This window comes from Dermacentor variabilis, chromosome 3 (assembly GCF_050947875.1).
Source record: "Dermacentor variabilis isolate Ectoservices chromosome 3, ASM5094787v1, whole genome shotgun sequence".
Lineage (NCBI taxonomy): Eukaryota > Metazoa > Arthropoda > Arachnida > Ixodida > Ixodidae > Dermacentor > Dermacentor variabilis.
The window spans coordinates 48,480,441-48,498,969 of record NC_134570.1 but is presented as its reverse complement, the minus strand read 5'-3'; the positions used below and the strand labels follow the sequence as shown (position 1 = coordinate 48,498,969).

The window sequence follows — 18,529 nt, the reverse complement described above, 5'->3', positions numbered from 1 at the left end:
AGGGTCTGTGTTTTCTCTGCAAGCCCAAGAGGTGGTTCATGGACCCTGTAACCGAGTCTCCTTAGACCGAAAAAGAGTGTCCCGACTATTGATCCATTTCCTTCTAGGACAAGTTGTAGGCAACCCTAATGATAAAAACATGATAAAAACTACAAACAGCCTGAAGGACAAGGTCTGTGAGACTACATATACTGCGCTGTGTATGTTGTCTCTTACAGTCCTTGTCTTTTGGGCTGTACGTCGTTTTTTATAGTGGATTACCAACTACCCCAAGCAACAACCCTAGAATAAAAACACTCTTATAAAAATAAAATCTTGTTTTTGCAGACGTGAATACGAACAAGATTCAGATGGCGTTCGAGAGGAAGGAACTGCCGGGCCCATCGAAAGATGGCACCGTTAAATATGGCACAGCCATCACGGTTGTATTTGTTTCCCTCGACGTCGACTTGGTACGCAAAGTCGCAAACCTCATCATCTCGTCATTGTAAATAAAGCATCATCACGCTCCAACGTTTTTTATACCCCAATTAACAACCCTAGAATAGCAACGCTCTTATAAAAATAAAATCTTGTTTTTGCAGATGTGCATAAGGACCGTATGCAAATGGTATTCGAAAGAAAAGAACGTCCGGACAGATCAAAAGATGGGAAGATTCAGTATGGAACAGCCATTACAGTAGTGTTCGTGAACCTGGACGTGGGGCTTGTGCGCAAACTACGTAAAGCTTGAAGGACAAGGTCTGTGAGACTACATATACTGCGCTGTGTATGTCGTCTCTTACAGTCCTTGTCTTTTGGGCTGTACGTCGTTTTTTATACCCCAATTAACAACCCTAGAATAGCAACGCTCTTATAAAAATAAAATCTTGTTTTTGCAGATGTGCATAAGGACCGTATGCAAATGGTATTCGAAAGAAAAGAACGTCCGGACAGATCAAAAGATGGGAAGATTCAGTATGGAACAGCCATTACAGTAGTGTTCGTGAACCTGGACGTGGGGCTTGTGCGCAAACTGGGTCATCTCGGCATTGTAATAAATCATCATCACGCTCCAACAGCAAAGCCTCCCCGAGTGATGGCAAAGTCAACTCCCCCAACCTAATGTGTTGAATGAGCTCCGCACTGTTTGCATTTTGTAAACGCTGTCCTCGCTTTTTTTGTTCGGCCTACATTCGAGGTTATATTTTTTGTTGGCTTAAGGCTTTAGGGGGTGAGCTTAGAATCGGGGTCGGCCTAGATTCGAGTAAATATGGTATAAGAAAATTCTTGCAATCTGACAATTCTATGAGGTCACATGAAACGCGCACATGGATGGCGAAACAGATGGGACACAATGCTATATATATATATATATATATATATATATATATATATATATATATATATATATATATATATATATATATATCGCAGAACATAAGGAAGTGAGAAGGAAGATGCGCAAACCAATCAATTCAGCAAGTTCAAGTGGAGGTGGCTAACGCAACAAGAGAAAGAGAAACAACTTAATTTACAACCGCCTGGTTCTGATAGAGTTACAAACAGGGCATCGAGGAACTTGACAAAGTCGGTGGAGTGCCTGATGGACGTCGTCGACCAGATGTGGAAACACTGAAGAGCACCGAGATGTGGAAAAGGGCTACCACCATACTCATCCGCAAGCTGGGCAAGCCTCCAGTCTCGACAACCTCTGACCGACAACGCAGGGGGGAACGCAGCAGTGCCTCGAAAATATGCCTCGAATAGACCTCGAAAATATGCGGGTGAGGCTGCATCTCGAAGAAAAACAGCAGCTCTGCAGCTTGGGCCATCTCCACACAACAGGCACGCTTGTAATAGTCGCAGCCACAGGGATAACGGAGGACCTTGCCCAACGGCTCGCGTCTTTCGTAATCCGCAGTCTATAAGCCGGTGCTCTGGACGCACGGATGGGAAAGGCATCTAGTTTTGATTCAAGAGATCAATAAAACATCCATGTGCTTGAACAACATAGGCGGTGACCACGGGGGGGGGGGGGGACGCAGCAGTGCCTCCCCGAGCGATGCCGGAGTCAACTCCCCCCACCTAAAGTGTCGTTACCAGAGTTACCCATATTTGACATTTATTTTGAGTTGCCTCTGCCTCTTCAGTTAAAATGTTATTGTGTGTGACTAAAAGCTTAGTCGCAAGTGTGCGCATACGTGCGACGATATGAGGACAAGCGCATTAGAAGCACCACAGACATTTTTTGTTCAATTTCCACCGAGCTGGGGTGCCCGCCTCTTGCCCTACACGCAGGTAGGGAGGGGGGACGAAGCAGTCTGCATGCGTTGAGGACGGTTCATTTCCACGGCGAACACCTTGCACAGACACTGTATATTTAAATATATAGACACACTATTTATAATGGTATGAGTAACCTACGCCCAAACGAGCGACAACCACTTCCTACTGAGAGTGACGAACCTCGATAGGGCTATAGCGGCAAGCAGTGGAAAGACCGCCCTCGGCCACCGCGAAACCCCGGTTGAGACCAGTAAGAGATTCCCCATATTTCAATATCTATGATTCCACAGAATTGCCTATATATATGATACGATTCCATAGAAGAGTTTGACATTCTGTACCAAAAGACACGCATGACCAACTGCGCCTACATAGAAGCGACCGGAGCTCATAATGTGGGTAATCCAGTGCCTGCGTGGTCTTGGGCACATTGCACTGCAGTGGTGCTCTAGATCATGAACGCTCCAGAGCCCTTGCATACATAATTTACTACTGCAGAGGCCCTAATTATTCCACATGCTTGAAACTTCGTCTACACCTGGTCCATAACTTGCCCCTAATTTTAATCAACTGTGCTCAAGGCTTCATGTTTAATCCACCGAATATACAGGGGAAACATTGCGTCCGATATTTTAAGGTCACACGTGACCAACTGCGCCTACATAGAAGCGAGCGTGGTTCATAAAATAGGTAGTCGAGTGCCTACTATAGTCTTGCGCGCATCGTAGTGCTGTCGTAACCTAAATCAGGACAGCTCCAGGCCTCTTGCATTAGTAGTTTACTGCTGAGGCTGTAATTATTCTACACACTTGAAAGTTCACCTACAACTTGCCCATAAGTAACCCCTAATTTGAGACAAATATAAACGAGGCTTTATGTTTAGTCCACCAAAGATACAGGAGAAACCTTGTACAAAACTTGTTAATAGGGAAACAACTAAGGGTCCAACAAATATTTGCAACGCTCCTAATCACATCATAAATGTTAACTGTGCCACTGCTTGCACTTAGCATGTGTCTCATCTCCATTGCCGTACAGCTCACTAGCGACATCAGTAACATAGCTGATGACGACCATATGGCGCTTTCGAAGACCCGCTTTTTTTTTTTTTTTTTCGAACGCTGTAACTATAAGGAATTTTTTAGGCATTGCATAGGCATCTCACATAAAATGCTCCTCCTTCTCTCAAAATTTCAACTTTGTCACACAATGAGTTCTTCCATGACATAGGGCAAACTTGCCGCAGTTCCTAATTCACTCCTGTATAAGCAATATTGTACAGGGGACGTAGCAGGAGCAGGCTTGTGTTGAATAAAGAGAGAGTTTGAAAAAAAGGTGGCTTCACGCTCCGCTTGCGCGCTCCATGCAGCGCGCACGCCTGCATAATTTAGCTGGGCGGTTCACAGCAGTTTGTGCTACCGCGGACTCTCTCTTCCTTTTTTTTTTCTCCAAGCCCGAAAGGTCGTTCAGGATCCCATTAACTGAGTCTCTTTTACACTGACAGGAAAATGTGCTAACTCGCACTCCGCACTTTGTCACACAATGAGTTCTTCCATGACATTGGGCAAACTTGCGCAGTTGCTAATTCACTCCTGTATAAGCAATATTGTACAGGGGACGTAGCAGGAGCAGGCTTGTGTTGAATAAAGAGAGAGTTTGAAAAAAAGGTGGCTTCACGCTCCGCTTGCGCGCACGCCTGCATAATTTAGCTGGGCGGTTTACAGCAGTTTGTGCTACCGCGGACTCTCTTTCTTTTTTTACAAGCCCGGAGGGTCGTTCAGGATCCCATTAACTGAGTCTCTTTTACACTGACAGGAAAATGTGCTAACTCGTGCTCCGCTCCCGATTTCTTTCTAGGAAAAGATGTTGGCAACACTTGTGAATAGAAGCTCTTGTATTAAGAAATGTTCTTCTAATGTGCAGCCTTCCCCGAAAACACCATACAGATCTCTGTGTCGCGATGGTACGACGACGGGACGGGAGACCAGGCACTCCCCTTCGGTTCTCCATCAAATACCGGGGAATCCAGAACGAGTGGGCCAAAAGACTCCTAACCATCGTCATGAACCACCTTTAGGTACAATAGACTTTGCCGAGTTTCCAACTAAGGGTCCAACAAATATTTGCAACGCTCCTAATTACATCATAAATGTTAACCGTGCCACTGCTTGCACTTAGCATGTGTCTTATCTCCATTGCCGTACAGCTCACTAGCGACATCAGTAACATAGCTGATGACGACCGTATGGCGCTTTCGGAGACCAGCTTTTTTTTTTTTTTTTTTTGCGAACGCTGTAACTATAAGGAATTTTTTAGGCATTGCATAGGCATCTCACATAAAATGTTCCTCCTTCTCTCAAAATTTCAACTTTGTCACACAATGAGTTCTTCCATGACATTGGGCAAACTTGCGCAGTTCCTAATTCACTCCTGTATAAGCAATATTGTACAGGGGACGTAGCAGGAGCAGGCTTGTGTTGAATAAAGAGAGTTTGAAAAAAAGGTGGCTTCACGCTCCGCTTGCGCGCTCCATGCAGCGCGCACGCCTGCATAATTTAGCTGGGCGGTTCACAGCAGTTTGTGCTACCGCGGACTCTCTCTTCCTTTTTTTTTCCAAGCCCGAAAGGTCGTTCAGGATCCCATTAACTGAGTCTCTTTTACACTGACAGGAAAATGTGCTAACTCATGCTCCGCTCCCGATTTCTTTCTAGGAAAAGATGTTGGCAACACTTGTGAATAGAAGCTCTTGTATTAAGAAATGTTATGTGCAGCCTTCCCCGAAAACACCATACAGATCTCTGTGTCGCGATGGTACGACGACGGGACGGGAGACCAGGCACTCCCCTTCGGTTCTCCATCAAATACCGGGGAATCCAGAACGAGTGGGCCAAAAGACTCCTAACCCTCGTCATGAACCACCTTTAGGTACAATAGACTTTGCAGAGTTTCCACCTGGGCCGGTATTTTGTAGCGATGCCTTTTCCAATTCTATGCTTTTTCAGGCTTTACGCGCTTGGCCAGTGGTCAGAGTGACGGTCTGCCCACATTAGCAACAGGATCAGGCGGCCGTGTGTGGTGGATGATAAGAATAGCATAGAATAAGGCATAAGGCATCGCTACAAAATAGCGGCCCACATTTCGTGTTTCCATCATTGGATGACATTTCGGTTGAGACCTATGCAGCGCATAAACAGGAACACTGCATGAGAATAAACGTCGCATTCGATTAATGCGTCGCTATAAAAGCTTATGCTGAGGTTAGTACTGCATATTGCAGCAAACAGTGGGCTTTTCGATATATTAAAACATGAAGTAGCTTAGTAAGTAATTTGCGTAAGTAACCAGAAACACAATGGAAGTTATACAAAGTGGCGTCTTTGTGGCACTGCGTTTAAGATTGGTTCCAATTGCAGATGCACAGCACTGTGTGCGTCTTACCAGGCTCTTTTCGCTTGTTCGGTAGGCAGGATCCTGCCTCACTTCGTTTCGGGCCTTACACGTGTACACACAAAAAAAAGAAAAAAATCATGAGCCATCCACTCTGTCAAGGTGGTTGACCAGCGAAGCTGTTTACCACGCGACGCGGAGGTGACACATAATTTTGAACAAAAATACGAACTCATTGTCTTGATGGCAGGTCATCGTGGCGAAAAGTACACAGACTCATTTATTGTCTTGATCGGTGGTAAATAATTATTTCACTCGCAGCTGCGATCACATTCTTTGATAATGTCAAATCGATGCGCGAACGCCGCTGGGTGGTCGGTTGGGCCGGATCGTTGTGGCATCGCAAGGGATATGTCTGCAACACAGAACGCCTAAACCGCTCCCTTTTCGGTACCAACTCATCATCATCGGTACCGACTCGTCATCATCGAAATAACTGACAACGATAACAGGGGTAGTATCATTGCAGCTAATTCGCGCAAACTGAGTAGCCATGAACCTTAAGGGACTATGAGTCATTGCCTAAACCGCTACCTTTTCGGTACCGACACTTATACAATGAAATCACCGACAAAGCCAACACGGGTAGAATCATCGCAGCTAATTTATGCAGAGTAGCCATGAACCTTGCGGGACTACGAGTCATTGCATTTTTTGTCGACAAGTCATGGCGACACCGGCCATTACAATATCCATCGAGATGTTCCACAAGGGGGACTTCTCAGTCCAACTATTTTCAATGTTACATTAATTGGCCTTGCTTCTGAACTTCCTAACACGGAAGTGAAGATTAGCACATATACTACCCCCCAGCTCGTACTACCCAGATAACGTTTCGCACGCTGCCACCAGGCCCCGCTACTATACCCCAAACTCCAGCGCAAGACGCCCATAACCCTCTGTCTTACCCTTTCTCTTTTTTGTGTTAACAGTTTCTTTCGCGCTCGAAGCTATGTCACTGAAAATGTCACTGCTAACCTAAAAAAAAAGTGCTGCTTGTCAGTCGCTGCTCTTCGAAGTTTTTTTGCTGCTTGTGTGCTGCGTCTGAAAGGTAAATTTTATCGTTGAAAAAGTGCGCATGTCTCCCACAACAGTGTGTGCTACGCTCTGCTTGCACACCTCTTATTAGTGGTTATTTTCATTGTTACTGCAATGCTCGGATGCCTCTGCTTCCGCGGACACCAATGTTACTTCAGAAATGGAATTGACCTTTTTTTGCTATTTCATTATATGCCCTGCTATGCTCACGTACGTTAGATATCTGTAAGAGTGGGATTTGCTTGTGATAATTTGTTCTTACGGTAGCAGAATGCTAGCACAAATCTTCCTTTTACAGATAGCGGTTATATACCAGGAAGAGGACAAGATCAGGCTCACCATCACGCAGTGGGACGCAGCAGCTACGTTCTTGGCCGGCATCGAGGGCACTGAACTAACGAGCTTGCCTTCGTTTTATGGTAAGAGATTTTCCTTATGTCAAAATTATTTTGCTGTAATACAATGTGCTTGTGCAACAGAATAAGTGCTCCATAAAATTAGAAATGCAGTCACTGGTCTGGTACTTGTTACCTTTCTGGGTTGTGGCAACGCTGGTCTTTGCATATTATATAAGATGCAAAGACCAGTGTTACTGTAAAAAGCCTAATATTATACAAACCCGATTTAATACAAGGGGTAATGTAAAGGTACTCGGAGCGAAAAAAAAAGTTTCGCCAGCTTATACTTCGCAACCCGCCGTGGTTGCTCAGTGGCTATGGTGTTGGGCTGCTGAGCACGAGGTCGCGGGATCGAACCCCGGCTACGGCGGCCGCATTTCGATGGGGGGCGAAATGCGAAACACTCGGTCCTCCACTACGGCGTGCCTCATCATCAGAAAGTGGTTTTGGCACGTAAAACCCCATAATTTTTTATTGTACTTCACACCAATCCTTACAATGCTTAGGTATTTTCTTTCTTCAATGTGACACCAATTATATATCTCCGTGAAACTGTGTATAATTAAGGCAATAAAATCGTTGCCGCGCGCCGTATCCTGTGTGTGCGAGTACAAGCGTGTGAGGGTGAGCCGACGGGGGCCCGCGGTAGCTCGCGGCTCAATCTCATACGCAAAAGATAGAAGCGGGAAGTGCGCCGACTTCCGTTACGCGAAAGGCCGTGAAGGGATGGGGCGAGGGAACGGGGGGGCGTATTTTGCTTTCCGCGGATGATTCCACACGGAAGAGAGAAAAAAAGAGGGCGAGGAGTACGGCACTACTCCCGCCGGACGCCCTTGCACACTATCGGTTCGCCATGAGGTCACGGATTGCCTGCGCGGCTCTTCCCATGACTGCCGGCAACGCCCTACTAAGCCGCTGACGCGCGCATGTGGTTTTCGGACGTCAGGGCGCGCCGCGCTCCGTTGGTTTCTTTCAATGGCGCCTTTCGGGAAAGAAGTCGCGATAGCAGCAGCATAAATTTTAATTTATGGAAGCTCTTTTCGCTACTTCTGGCGTGTGATGAATGCAACTCTTCAAAAGTGCCCTTTACGTTACGTGACACGTGAGTGGTGTATATTCCAATTTGCGAAATGCATTACTCCACGCCAATTCACAATTTAGCTGTGTCAACTTTCGCGTATGTGGGTTCCACTCGTGTTCCTTCGCGCCGCTCCGAGTGCCAGCTGTGAAATTAATGCCGTAAGGTTTTCAGGATTTAAACTACTGAGCAACTCGCAATCGCTGATGCGCCCTTCGTCGACGTCGTTCCTCGTACATTGACTGGCGCCACGATTCGGATGCCTCTCACTGCGTTCGTGCCGACGAAGAGGGCACTCTTTGCGGGTGGCAAGTATGCTCGAGTCCACAATACCTGTGAATGAAGAAACGATGTGTTTTCGAGGTACAGTGTACGAGTAATGCATATAACAGAGGCGTCTTCAGAAACTGGGAGTGACACTGAGAGGAATCTGTTATTCTTTAAGTTTGGGGGTTTAATAAGTTTAACGCTGTGTGACCTTATCATCAATCAGCAAGACTTCATGTTTAGTCCACCGAAGATACAGGGGAAACATTCTACAAAACTTCTTAACCTCCAAACAAATCAGGACCCAACAATTATTTGCAACGCCCCTAATTACACGATAAATGTTAACTGTGCCGTGGCTTGCACATAATATTCATTGCACTTTTCATTGCCATAGAACTCGTTAGCGACATTAGGAACTAAGCTGATGGCGGCCGTGCGACACTTTCTAAGACTCTCTTCTCTTTTTATTCGTAGTCGTAATTGCACGCTGTAACTAATTGCAATTTTTTAGACTTGTACAAAGGACCATTTTATTATTTTTTAAGGCCGTGCTGCTTGCTAATTCACCCTCGAGGCCGAGCATGGGCTGTAATTATTATAAATTCGCACGCAGATTTTCACTTACTTCACACAGTAAAACAGTAGGAAGACGCCCAAAATACCCTTCATGATTGATGTCAGCTATTGGGTCTGTTTTCTCAGCAAGCCCAAGAGGTGGTTCATGGACCCTTTAACCGAGTCTCCTTACACCGAAAAAGAATGTCTTTACTGTTGATTCATTTCCTTCTAGGATAAGTTGTTGGCAACCCTAATTATAAAAACATGATAAAAACTACGTACAGCGTGAAGGACAACGACTGTGAGACCACATACACTGCGCTGTGTATGTCGTCTCTTGCAGTCCTTGTCTCTCGCGCTGTACGTCGTTTTTTATCGTGAATTGCCAACTACCCCAAGCAACCACCCTAGAATAAACACTCGAATAAAAAAAAAATTCTCTTTCCAGACTTGGAAAATATGCGCGCCAGGTTCCACCTTCAGAAGCTGTACCAGCGGTGTTGGGCTTGGCCACCAACACGCAACAGGCACCCGTGTGACGGTTGTCGCCACCGGCTTAACGGAGGACCTCTCCCGACGTGTTGCGTCATTTGTGATCGGACATCTGTAAGCCGGTCCAAGCAGGAGGGATTGCTGCCCAAGCAGGAGGGGGATTACAAAAGATGCTTTTTCAATATATTTTCATATGAAACATGAGATATGCATTAAAAAATACCTTCTGGTAAATGATTCCATTCTTCACTTGTAAGTGGAAAAAATGATTTCTGAAAGATTTTAGTGCTTGCAAAGTATGACTGGACTACTTTAGTATGAAAAATACGCGACAACCTTTGTAGAGCATGGGCAATATATGTGGCCTCCGTTACAGGAAGTACCCCGGCGTAAAACACTTTCGTGTTACAATGCACTTGTATGTGGCTACTATTCACCAGTCACGCAGGCGGAGGACAAAGCCGGTCGGCACCACGCAGCATGGTCAGCCTGGATCGTATGAGCGAGAGGACGCACACGGCCCTGTCGGGCACAAATCAAACGCTGCGCAATATGCACTACATCTGTATGTAGCTGCGGTCTGCTACGTAGCGCAGGTACGGCGGGGTGCCCCGACAAGTCGACTGGCTCAGCGCTGTGCTGCTCGCTCATGACAACCGTGTTTGGCTTACGTTTGGCGCATCGGAGCTGCCAAAATCGGGGGCAGTGGCGTCTACATTAACATCCAAATTCAAATGTGAACTGCGCGCCACGGTGACATACAGAAGGCGGTGCCTTGTGAGCACGCCCCGCTCTGTCGTAACCTTGGCCGTCGGTGTAAACAGCGTGCTGACAGGGAGGAGAAGCGCGAATGTCTGCTTGATGCCGCCTTGTGTAAGAATTGCCTCTCTGCGTGATCAGCATTCACGTTTTGGGGGAATCGGTGCAGGTCATGGGACAATGTCACGGGGAGAGGGAAGAGGCATTGAGGGGACTAGAAAATGAAGAAGCGAGATGATGCTGCGATCGGATATCGTGGATCTTAGTTGGAACTGATGTGAATCCTTGGCAGCCTCGGCTATTGCCTGGTTCAGATTCATGTGGGCCATTTGAGCAAGGCGATGTAATAGCATGAAATGCGGTAGGCTGGTGACAGCCCCCATAGCTTCGTGGTTGAGCAATTGGAGTTGTTGTCGTTGCTTTTGGGGCGGACTGTAAATGTTATAGGCCGTATACAGCACGTGAAATTGGTAGAGCAGCCACAAGGCTCCTCACTTCCCCAGTTTTTGTACGCAATCCAGCGGATTAGGCGGAGTATCTGATGCCAGGTTCGAGTGATGTGATGCCATGTTGCTGCACCACTGGTTCCGTCGATGTAGATGCCTAGAATTTGAACACTGTCTTGCTGAGATATTTGTTTGCCATCAAAGATGAATGAAAATCGCAAGGCTGATTGGGCTGGGTTTGTGCCAAGTACAAGTTAGTTTTGTTAGCAGAAGGCATGAGTCTGACCTGCTTTATAAATGTTGCAATGGTATGAAGTCCGGCTTAAATGGCATCGGACTGATAGCCGTTGGAGACCCCGTTGGTCCATATTGTGACGTTGTCCATATACACATTGAAGCGAAGTCCAGGCATCTCAGCCAGGCGATAGCAGATTGCTGCCAACACCAAGTTGAGCAGTAATGGCGAGAAGACTGCGCCTTGCGGCACTCACAGTCGTGATTTCTTCGGTGCGGAGAGTCTGCCCTACGGAAACCTGAAATTCACGGTCATACCGAAAGCCGCGTATGTATGCCCAAGGTTTGCCTGGGATGCTTTAGACCGACCAAAATAAGGTAATCGACAGCAAGGGCCCTTTAGGCTTCCACAAAACACTTCGATCCGAGTTCACGAACGAGAAATGCGTGAGTGCACTACCAAGTGAAAGAGCTCCCGTGAACTTGCGGCCCTATAACGTCAAACTATTCCAATATGTTTTTATTCCAATCTCCTTACGTCAAACTTGCATAACCGCCGACCCAAGCGTCGGGCGGTGACCCGCAAGGTGATCTAAACAGACCAATCAAACGCTCTCCTCATTTATAGGTCACTTTTGTTTGCTTTAAAAACGAATAACATTACCTACACTGAGCGGCTTGTCTCATCTAGTTGGCTGATAGGAGGCGAGGAGCACACTCAAGTGGAAAGTTATTGAATGGGTCCGAACTAGCGCGCTGAAAATCGATTACCATATGAAGAGATGGTTCAGGTGTCTGCGAGTGGTCCGTTTTCCCTTACTCATCTTGCGGTGGCTGGTCTAAAACGGCGGCTGCATGTAACGGATGGTTAAGAATTCCGCTAAAAAGGTTCCTCAGCAACGAAAAGTTGGCTGAGCTTGGCCGTAAACGCGCCGGAAGTGCTAGAAAACGTAACACGGCCACGGAAAAAGTTTTATTGGACGCAAATATACAATCCTCTACGGCAGGTACATGTAGCCAGTGCCCGAGTGATCGGCGGCAGTCATTTTCTATTCATTTCCGTAAGGGGCAGCCTGCGGCTATGCAGAGAAAAATTCAGTTTGGTTCGAAATATTCATGCATCTTTAACACGGACACGCCACTTTGACGCGATGAGTTTTCACGATGTTGGGACGCCGCGTGACAGGTAGGTGCAGCCCGAAAACTTTTGACCAATAGCCAAGGGCTGATGGCGAAAAGGCGTCGAACCAGAAATAACTATTTTTCTTTTGTTCGGTCTAATCATGCGTAATCAGAGTGTACACACCATATCCGATGGGGAGCTATCGCGGTTTACGTGACGTCTTGTGATTGACAGGCGAAGTGAGGGTTACCCAAAAAAGTTGTTGACCAATCGCGGAGGGCTGACTGTGGAATTGGAATAGAAAAGCTTGGAATAGCTTTACACTATAGCGCCCTTGGATAATGTAGCCATCTTTGTTTATTTAGGCAGTGTTGCCAGCATTACTAACGGCTTCTGGAGTTGCAAATAAGGTATGTGAACGTAGGAACCATCTGCGCTTCTGACGGCGGCAGTCGAATTGCTCCAGCCGTCGTAGAGTGATACAGGAGTCTGATATGAAGTCCTATTTTGTCACAATGGTTTAGAAATTGTTCACGTGGTTGTTGGGACAAGTCAGATGTGGGATCATACCACGTGTATACTGCTGCTACGTTTAAAGCATCGTTGAAATCGCGCTTTCATTCGTGCTGGCGTGAATGGCCAACTCTGCACATTACATTTCACATTTGGAAAACATTCGGAAGCGATTATGATATTCACACTATAGTGGCTAAGCAGCCCGTGTATGTGAATCTGTTTCATATCTACACGGCTAATGTGACATTCTGTTCGCTGTACTTACGTTGAAAGCTAATCCTATTTAGCTCCCCCACAGTGGAGTAAGAAATTTGAACAAGAGGGTATTAACGATCATAAGCAACTTGTTGGCTAATGCATGCCTCGCAAAATAACATAGAAGCTTAACTGTTATGAAACGTTTGGCGCATGTTCAATGAGCTGGACGGAATCTAACTTTTCCTTTTACCACGGCATGCAGCCAATTACTCGTGATGGCATTCATGAACAGACAACCCATGAAAACGAAAGCTTCAGCCCCTTGTGATGTTCCCCGGAAACCACCACAATGCAGCCTGTCAGCGTACTCCACTTCCTTCGTTGTAAACCTGTGGGTCACACACACACACCTGCGAAAACCCAGCGGTAATCGATGTCAGCACACTGGCTCACCGGAGTGCCTACCGCGTGAGTGACTCCCTGTGGCAGCACCAACGCATCTTTTCGGCATAGCCTCGGGATGGTCTGCGTATCTACAATTGCTAGTAGGTAAAGCGAGGCGTGGCACTTGCGGAGACGGGGAACATTAGCGTGCTTACGCGAGTAAGAGCGGGTGCCAGAAAGGAAATGTGGGGACTATTGCTCCTTGAATATGAGTCTGCCTAAGTGGCCTAGGCACTACAAAGGAGTTTCTCAGCACGTGTTGCATGCGTTTGCCCCTTGGCGTGCCGGCAGAAGTCGCGGAGCGTGGTACTGCTGAAGTTAGCGTCGCAAGTTGGTGGCTGGACGTAATTATATTTGTTCAGCTTTGTTTTTAATAATGGTAACGTGTCATTATTTCTTATTATTGACAGTTCCTCCAGGACACCAAAGCGGCAACGGGGACGCCGAAGCTAGAAACTGGACTGGTCCTCGGGTTGGGGTTCGCCGAGGCCTGCGCGGCCCCAACACATGGGCCGCCCTGCTTCTTTCTAGCTTTGGTTCCCCGAGCTCCTGAGCCACCTGCTTTATTATAATCTGAGGTGCTCTCCTGAGGCCTCCATTAGCTGGTTACATGTGCCCTCCTGGAGCAGTGCTTGTAAAAAATGTAATCTATCGTTGCGACAAAAAAAGCTACCCTTGACCTATACAACATCAGTCAGAACATTGCCCGTTCAGACACGGTGATCACCAAACAGGGCACCCATGCCCACTGCCACACCGCACGGGCAGCCAGTGGCGGAGCATAAACAAACTCGACTGCACTCCGTAATGCCGGCATGTCTAGGGGACAATTCAACAACACGTGCCATAAAACCTCCTCCTTAGTGCCTAGGCAGAGTCACATATTCAAGGAGCAAAGGCCCCCAGATAGAATTTATCTCTCACACCTGCTCTTGCTCGCGGCTGCCCAGAAACGTCGGGCGCCACAAGAAACGCCCCAGCCCGCTGTACCTACTAGCAATTGTAAGAATGCCAGCGGGATGTAGGTGCCCTGGGAGTATCGACAGACACGCTACTCTGCACCTCTTCATGGTTCTTTTCATTGGTCGTGCAATGCTTTGGAAGCGTCAGGTTCTGCGACGGCGAAATTTAGTTCAGAAATGAAATAGCCATAATTTTTATTATCTCATTATATTCTTTAATATGCTCTGTACGTTATATATTGCTAAGATGTGCATTTACTCATGACATCTTGTTGTAAGACAGCAGAAAGAGTGAAAGAAATATTGCTTCTGCAGGTGGTAGTTGAGAAGTTGCATGAGGACGAGATCACAGTCCAGGTGGATGACTACGCTGCGGCGGAAAACTTGGTAAAGGGTTACTCGACTGTTGGACATGCCCATTACAGCATTATGAGTGGTAAGTGATTCCCCGTACCTCAATATCTATGATTCCAAAGAATTCCCTATATATGATACGATTCCATAGAAGAGTTTGACATTCTGCACCAAGAGACACTCATGACCAACTGCTCCAACATAGAAGTGAGCGGAGCTCAATGTGGGTCATCCAGTGCCTGCATGGTCTTGGGTGCATCACACTGCAGTGGTGCTCTAGATGATGAATGCTCCAAGAGCCCTTGCATACGTAATTTACTACTGCAGAGGCTCTAATCATTTCACATGCTTGAAACTTCGTCTACACCTGGTACATAACTTGCCCCTAATTTTATTCAACTGTAAGCAAGGCTTCATGTTTAGTCCACCGAAGATAGAGGGGAAACATTCTACAAAACTTTTTAAACGCTCCTAATTACACCATAAATGTTAACTGTACCACGGCTTGCACTTAATATACATTGCATTTTCATTGCCATAGAACTCGCTAGCGACATTAGGAACTAAGGTGATGACGGCCGTGTGACACTTTCGAAGACTTGCTCTTTTTTTTTTATTCTTAGTCGTAATTGCACGCTGTAACTAACTAATTTTTTAACCTTGTACAAAGGGGCATTTTACCATTCTTTAAGGCCATGCTGCTTGCTCATTCACTCTTGTGGCCGAGCGTGGGCTATAATTATTATTGTACTTAAGTATTATAAATTTGCAAGCAGATTTTCACTTACTTCACACAGTAACAGTAGGAAGATGTGCAAAACACCCTTCATGATTAATGTCAGCTATTGGGTCTGTGTTTTCTCAGCAAGCCCAAGAGGTGGTTCGTGGACCCTTTGTCTCCTTAGACCGAAAAGGAGTGTCCTGACTGTTGATTCATTTCCTTCTGGGATAAGTTGTTGGCAACCCTAATGACAAAAACATGATAAAAAACTACGTACAGCGTGAAGGACAAGGACTGCGAGACTACATACACTGCGCTGTGTATGTCATCTCTTGCAGTCCTTGTCTTTCCGGCTGTACGTCGTTTCTTATCGTGGATTACCAACTACCCCAAGCGACAACTCTAAAATAAACACTCGGATAAAAATAAAATCTTGTCTTTCCAGCCCTGAAAACGTGCCGCATGTCCATAAAGCTCACCTACAAGGCCATGAATACAGCCGGCACCCAAGGTCCTGCCGGTAAACAGGGGACAGTAGTCACTGTCCTTTTCCTCGGCCTCGGCATCGAATTCGTGCGCAAACTAACACACATGATCATTCATCATTTGTAAAAAACATGTAAATAAATGTAAATAAATTGCCAGTTACCCATATTTGGCATTTCTTTTGAGTTGCCTCTGCCTCTTCAGATAATGTGTGTGGCTAAAAGCTTAGTCACAAGTTTGAGCATACGTGCAACGATAGGAAAAGTGTATTAGAAGCACCAGACATTTATGGTTCAATTCCCACAGCGATTCATTGAACACTATTCCACCGAGCTGGGGTGCTCGCCTCTTGCCCTACACACAGGCGGGGGGGGGGGGGGGGGGGAGGGCACGAAGTAGTCCTCGTGCGTTGAGGACAGTTCATTTCCACTGCGAATTCACACCTTGCACAGACACCATATATTTAAATATATAGACACAACGAAGTTCATTTTATTCCAAGAGAAGGAGGCAGCCAACTTTACTATTTATAATGGTATGGGTAACCTATGCCTGGAGAATGAATATGTTGCTCTATGTTAATTAACCCCGCTTCAAATTGCTTTGCATGCTTTTCTTGCCCTGAAAAAAATCTGCAGTGAACCCTTTGGTAGAGGCTTGCCAACCGCAGTTGAAATCCACGTGAAGTCTATGTGCCTCATTAGTGTTTTTCTTTCTAGCAAGCAATAAAACAATTTACAACATTTATTAGAGATGGAAACATCACCGTGCAGAGGTCATAAATATATATAATTGACTCCGTAACCGAATTGAGGCCAAGCCGGTTTCACTCTAAATCGGAATCTATAGCATTCGTGCACAGCCGCGCTTATACTCGGAGTCGCAGTAAAAAAAAAGTATGTCATTGGAGGGGACACCGACAGCAGCTTTTAGCGTGCACCGCAACGAGGATGGCATTTAGCGGACCAAAGAATGGCCATCGCCACAAAGTGAACACAGTTCTGGTCAACTTTGAACGCAGAGAGCAGCTGCCCTTCCAGTGACAATAGATGTGCTCCAAGAAAAAGCGAGGGCAATATGGCGCATGAAACGTGCATCGCTATCGCAGCTGGCGGGCTGGGTAGCTGCAGCGTGGGGCGACATACCAGGTACTTTCATCGTGTGCGCCTTTAAAAAGTGCAGCATATCTAATGCGCTTGATGGTACCGATGATAGTGCTTGGAGGTGTTGTCGTCGCTGTGTTCCTTGTCACTACAAGGAACACACCGATGAGTTTAGCAGCGACGACGACGTTGAATGAGCTCCGCACTGTTTGCATTTTGTGGACGCTGTCCTCGCTTTTTTTTGTTCGGCGTACAATGAGCTTATATATTTTTTCGTTGCCTTCAGACTTTAGGGAGTCAGCTTAGAATCGGGGTCGGCCTAGATTCGAGTAAATACGACATAAGAAAATTCTTCCAAGAGGACAATTCCATGAGGTCACATGAAACGTGAACACATGGCGAAACGGATGGGACACAGCGCTATATATATATTTAAATATATATATATATACACACACATATGTCGCAGAACATAAAGAAGTGAGAAGGAAGATGCATAAACCAATCAACCCAGCAAGTTCAAGTGGAGGTGGCTAACGCAACAAGAGAAAGAGAAACAACTTAATTTACAACCGCCGGGTTCGGATAGAGTTACAAACAGGGCATCGAGGAACTTGACAAAGTCGGTGGAGTGCCTGATGGACGACGTCGACGTCCATCATTCTATGTGCATTTACTCATGGCATGTTGTTGTGAGACAGCAGAAGGACAAAGAAATATTGCTTCTGCTGATCAGCACCACCTATATGAGCGGGAGCAAGCTCCTGGTAAAGATAGACAATGAAGAAGGCGCGAGAACAGCGAGTGATAAGCTTCAGGCAGTGGGCCACGCCACACGAAGTGTCTAGACAAGTGAGTGATTCCCCGTACCTCAATACCTATGATTCCAAAGAATTCCCTATATATGATACAATTCCATAGAAGAGTTTGACATTCTCCAGCAAGAGATACTCATGACAAACTGCGCCTACATAGAAGTGAGCGGAGCTCAATGTGGGTCATCCAGTGCCTGCATGGTCTTAAGTGCATGGCACCGCAGTGGTGCTCTAGATGATGAATGCTCCAGAGCCCTTGCATACGTAATTTACTACTGCTGAGGCTCTAAGTATTCCACATGCTTGAAACTTCGTCTACACCTGGTCCATAACTTGCCCCTAATTTTAATCAACTGTAAGCAAGGCTTCATGTTTAGTCCACCGAAGATACAGGGGAAACATTCTACAAAACTTCTTAATATCCAAACAAATCAGGACCCAACAATTACTGGCAACGCTCCTAATTACACCATAAATGTTAACTGTGCCACGGCTTGCACTTTGTATTGCATTTTCATTGCCATACAACTCGCTAGCGACATTAGGAACTAAGCTGATGATGGCCGTGCGACACTTTCGAAGACTTGCTCTTTTTTTTATTCTTAGGCGTTATTGCACGCTGTAACTAACTGAAATTTTTAACCTTGTATGAAGTGGCATTTAACCATTTTCTAAGGCCATACTGCTTGCTCATTCACCCTTGTGGCTGAGCATGGGCTGTAATTATTATTGTATGTAATTATTATAAATTCGGAAGCAGATCTTCACTTCACACAGCAACAGTAGGAAGACGTGAAAAACACCCTTCATGATTAATGT

At 46.1% G+C, this 18,529-nt stretch overlaps 1 protein-coding gene and 1 long non-coding RNA gene across 9 annotated transcripts in view; one reads left to right on the top strand and one right to left on the bottom strand.

Moving 5' to 3' along the window:
* LOC142575557 (uncharacterized) overlaps positions 1-18,529 on the bottom strand; it is an 84,932-nt gene that overhangs the window by 31,304 nt on the left and 35,099 nt on the right. The window contains exon 6 of one of the 8 annotated variants that reach the window (XM_075685000.1): positions 3,362-8,562. The exons of the other annotated variants lie outside the window; for them this stretch is intronic. Coding sequence (XP_075541115.1) covers positions 8,407-8,562 — 156 coding nt within the window. The 3' untranslated portion in view covers positions 3,362-8,406. Of the gene's footprint in view, positions 1-3,361; positions 8,563-18,529 lie in introns of those variants that run through there. 8 annotated transcript variants of the gene reach the window in all.
* On the top strand, positions 5,141-9,798 carry LOC142575571 (uncharacterized). Its single transcript, XR_012826685.1, has 3 exons — positions 5,141-5,193; positions 7,052-7,172; positions 9,506-9,798. It is a non-coding gene; the product is annotated as an uncharacterized LOC142575571 (long non-coding RNA).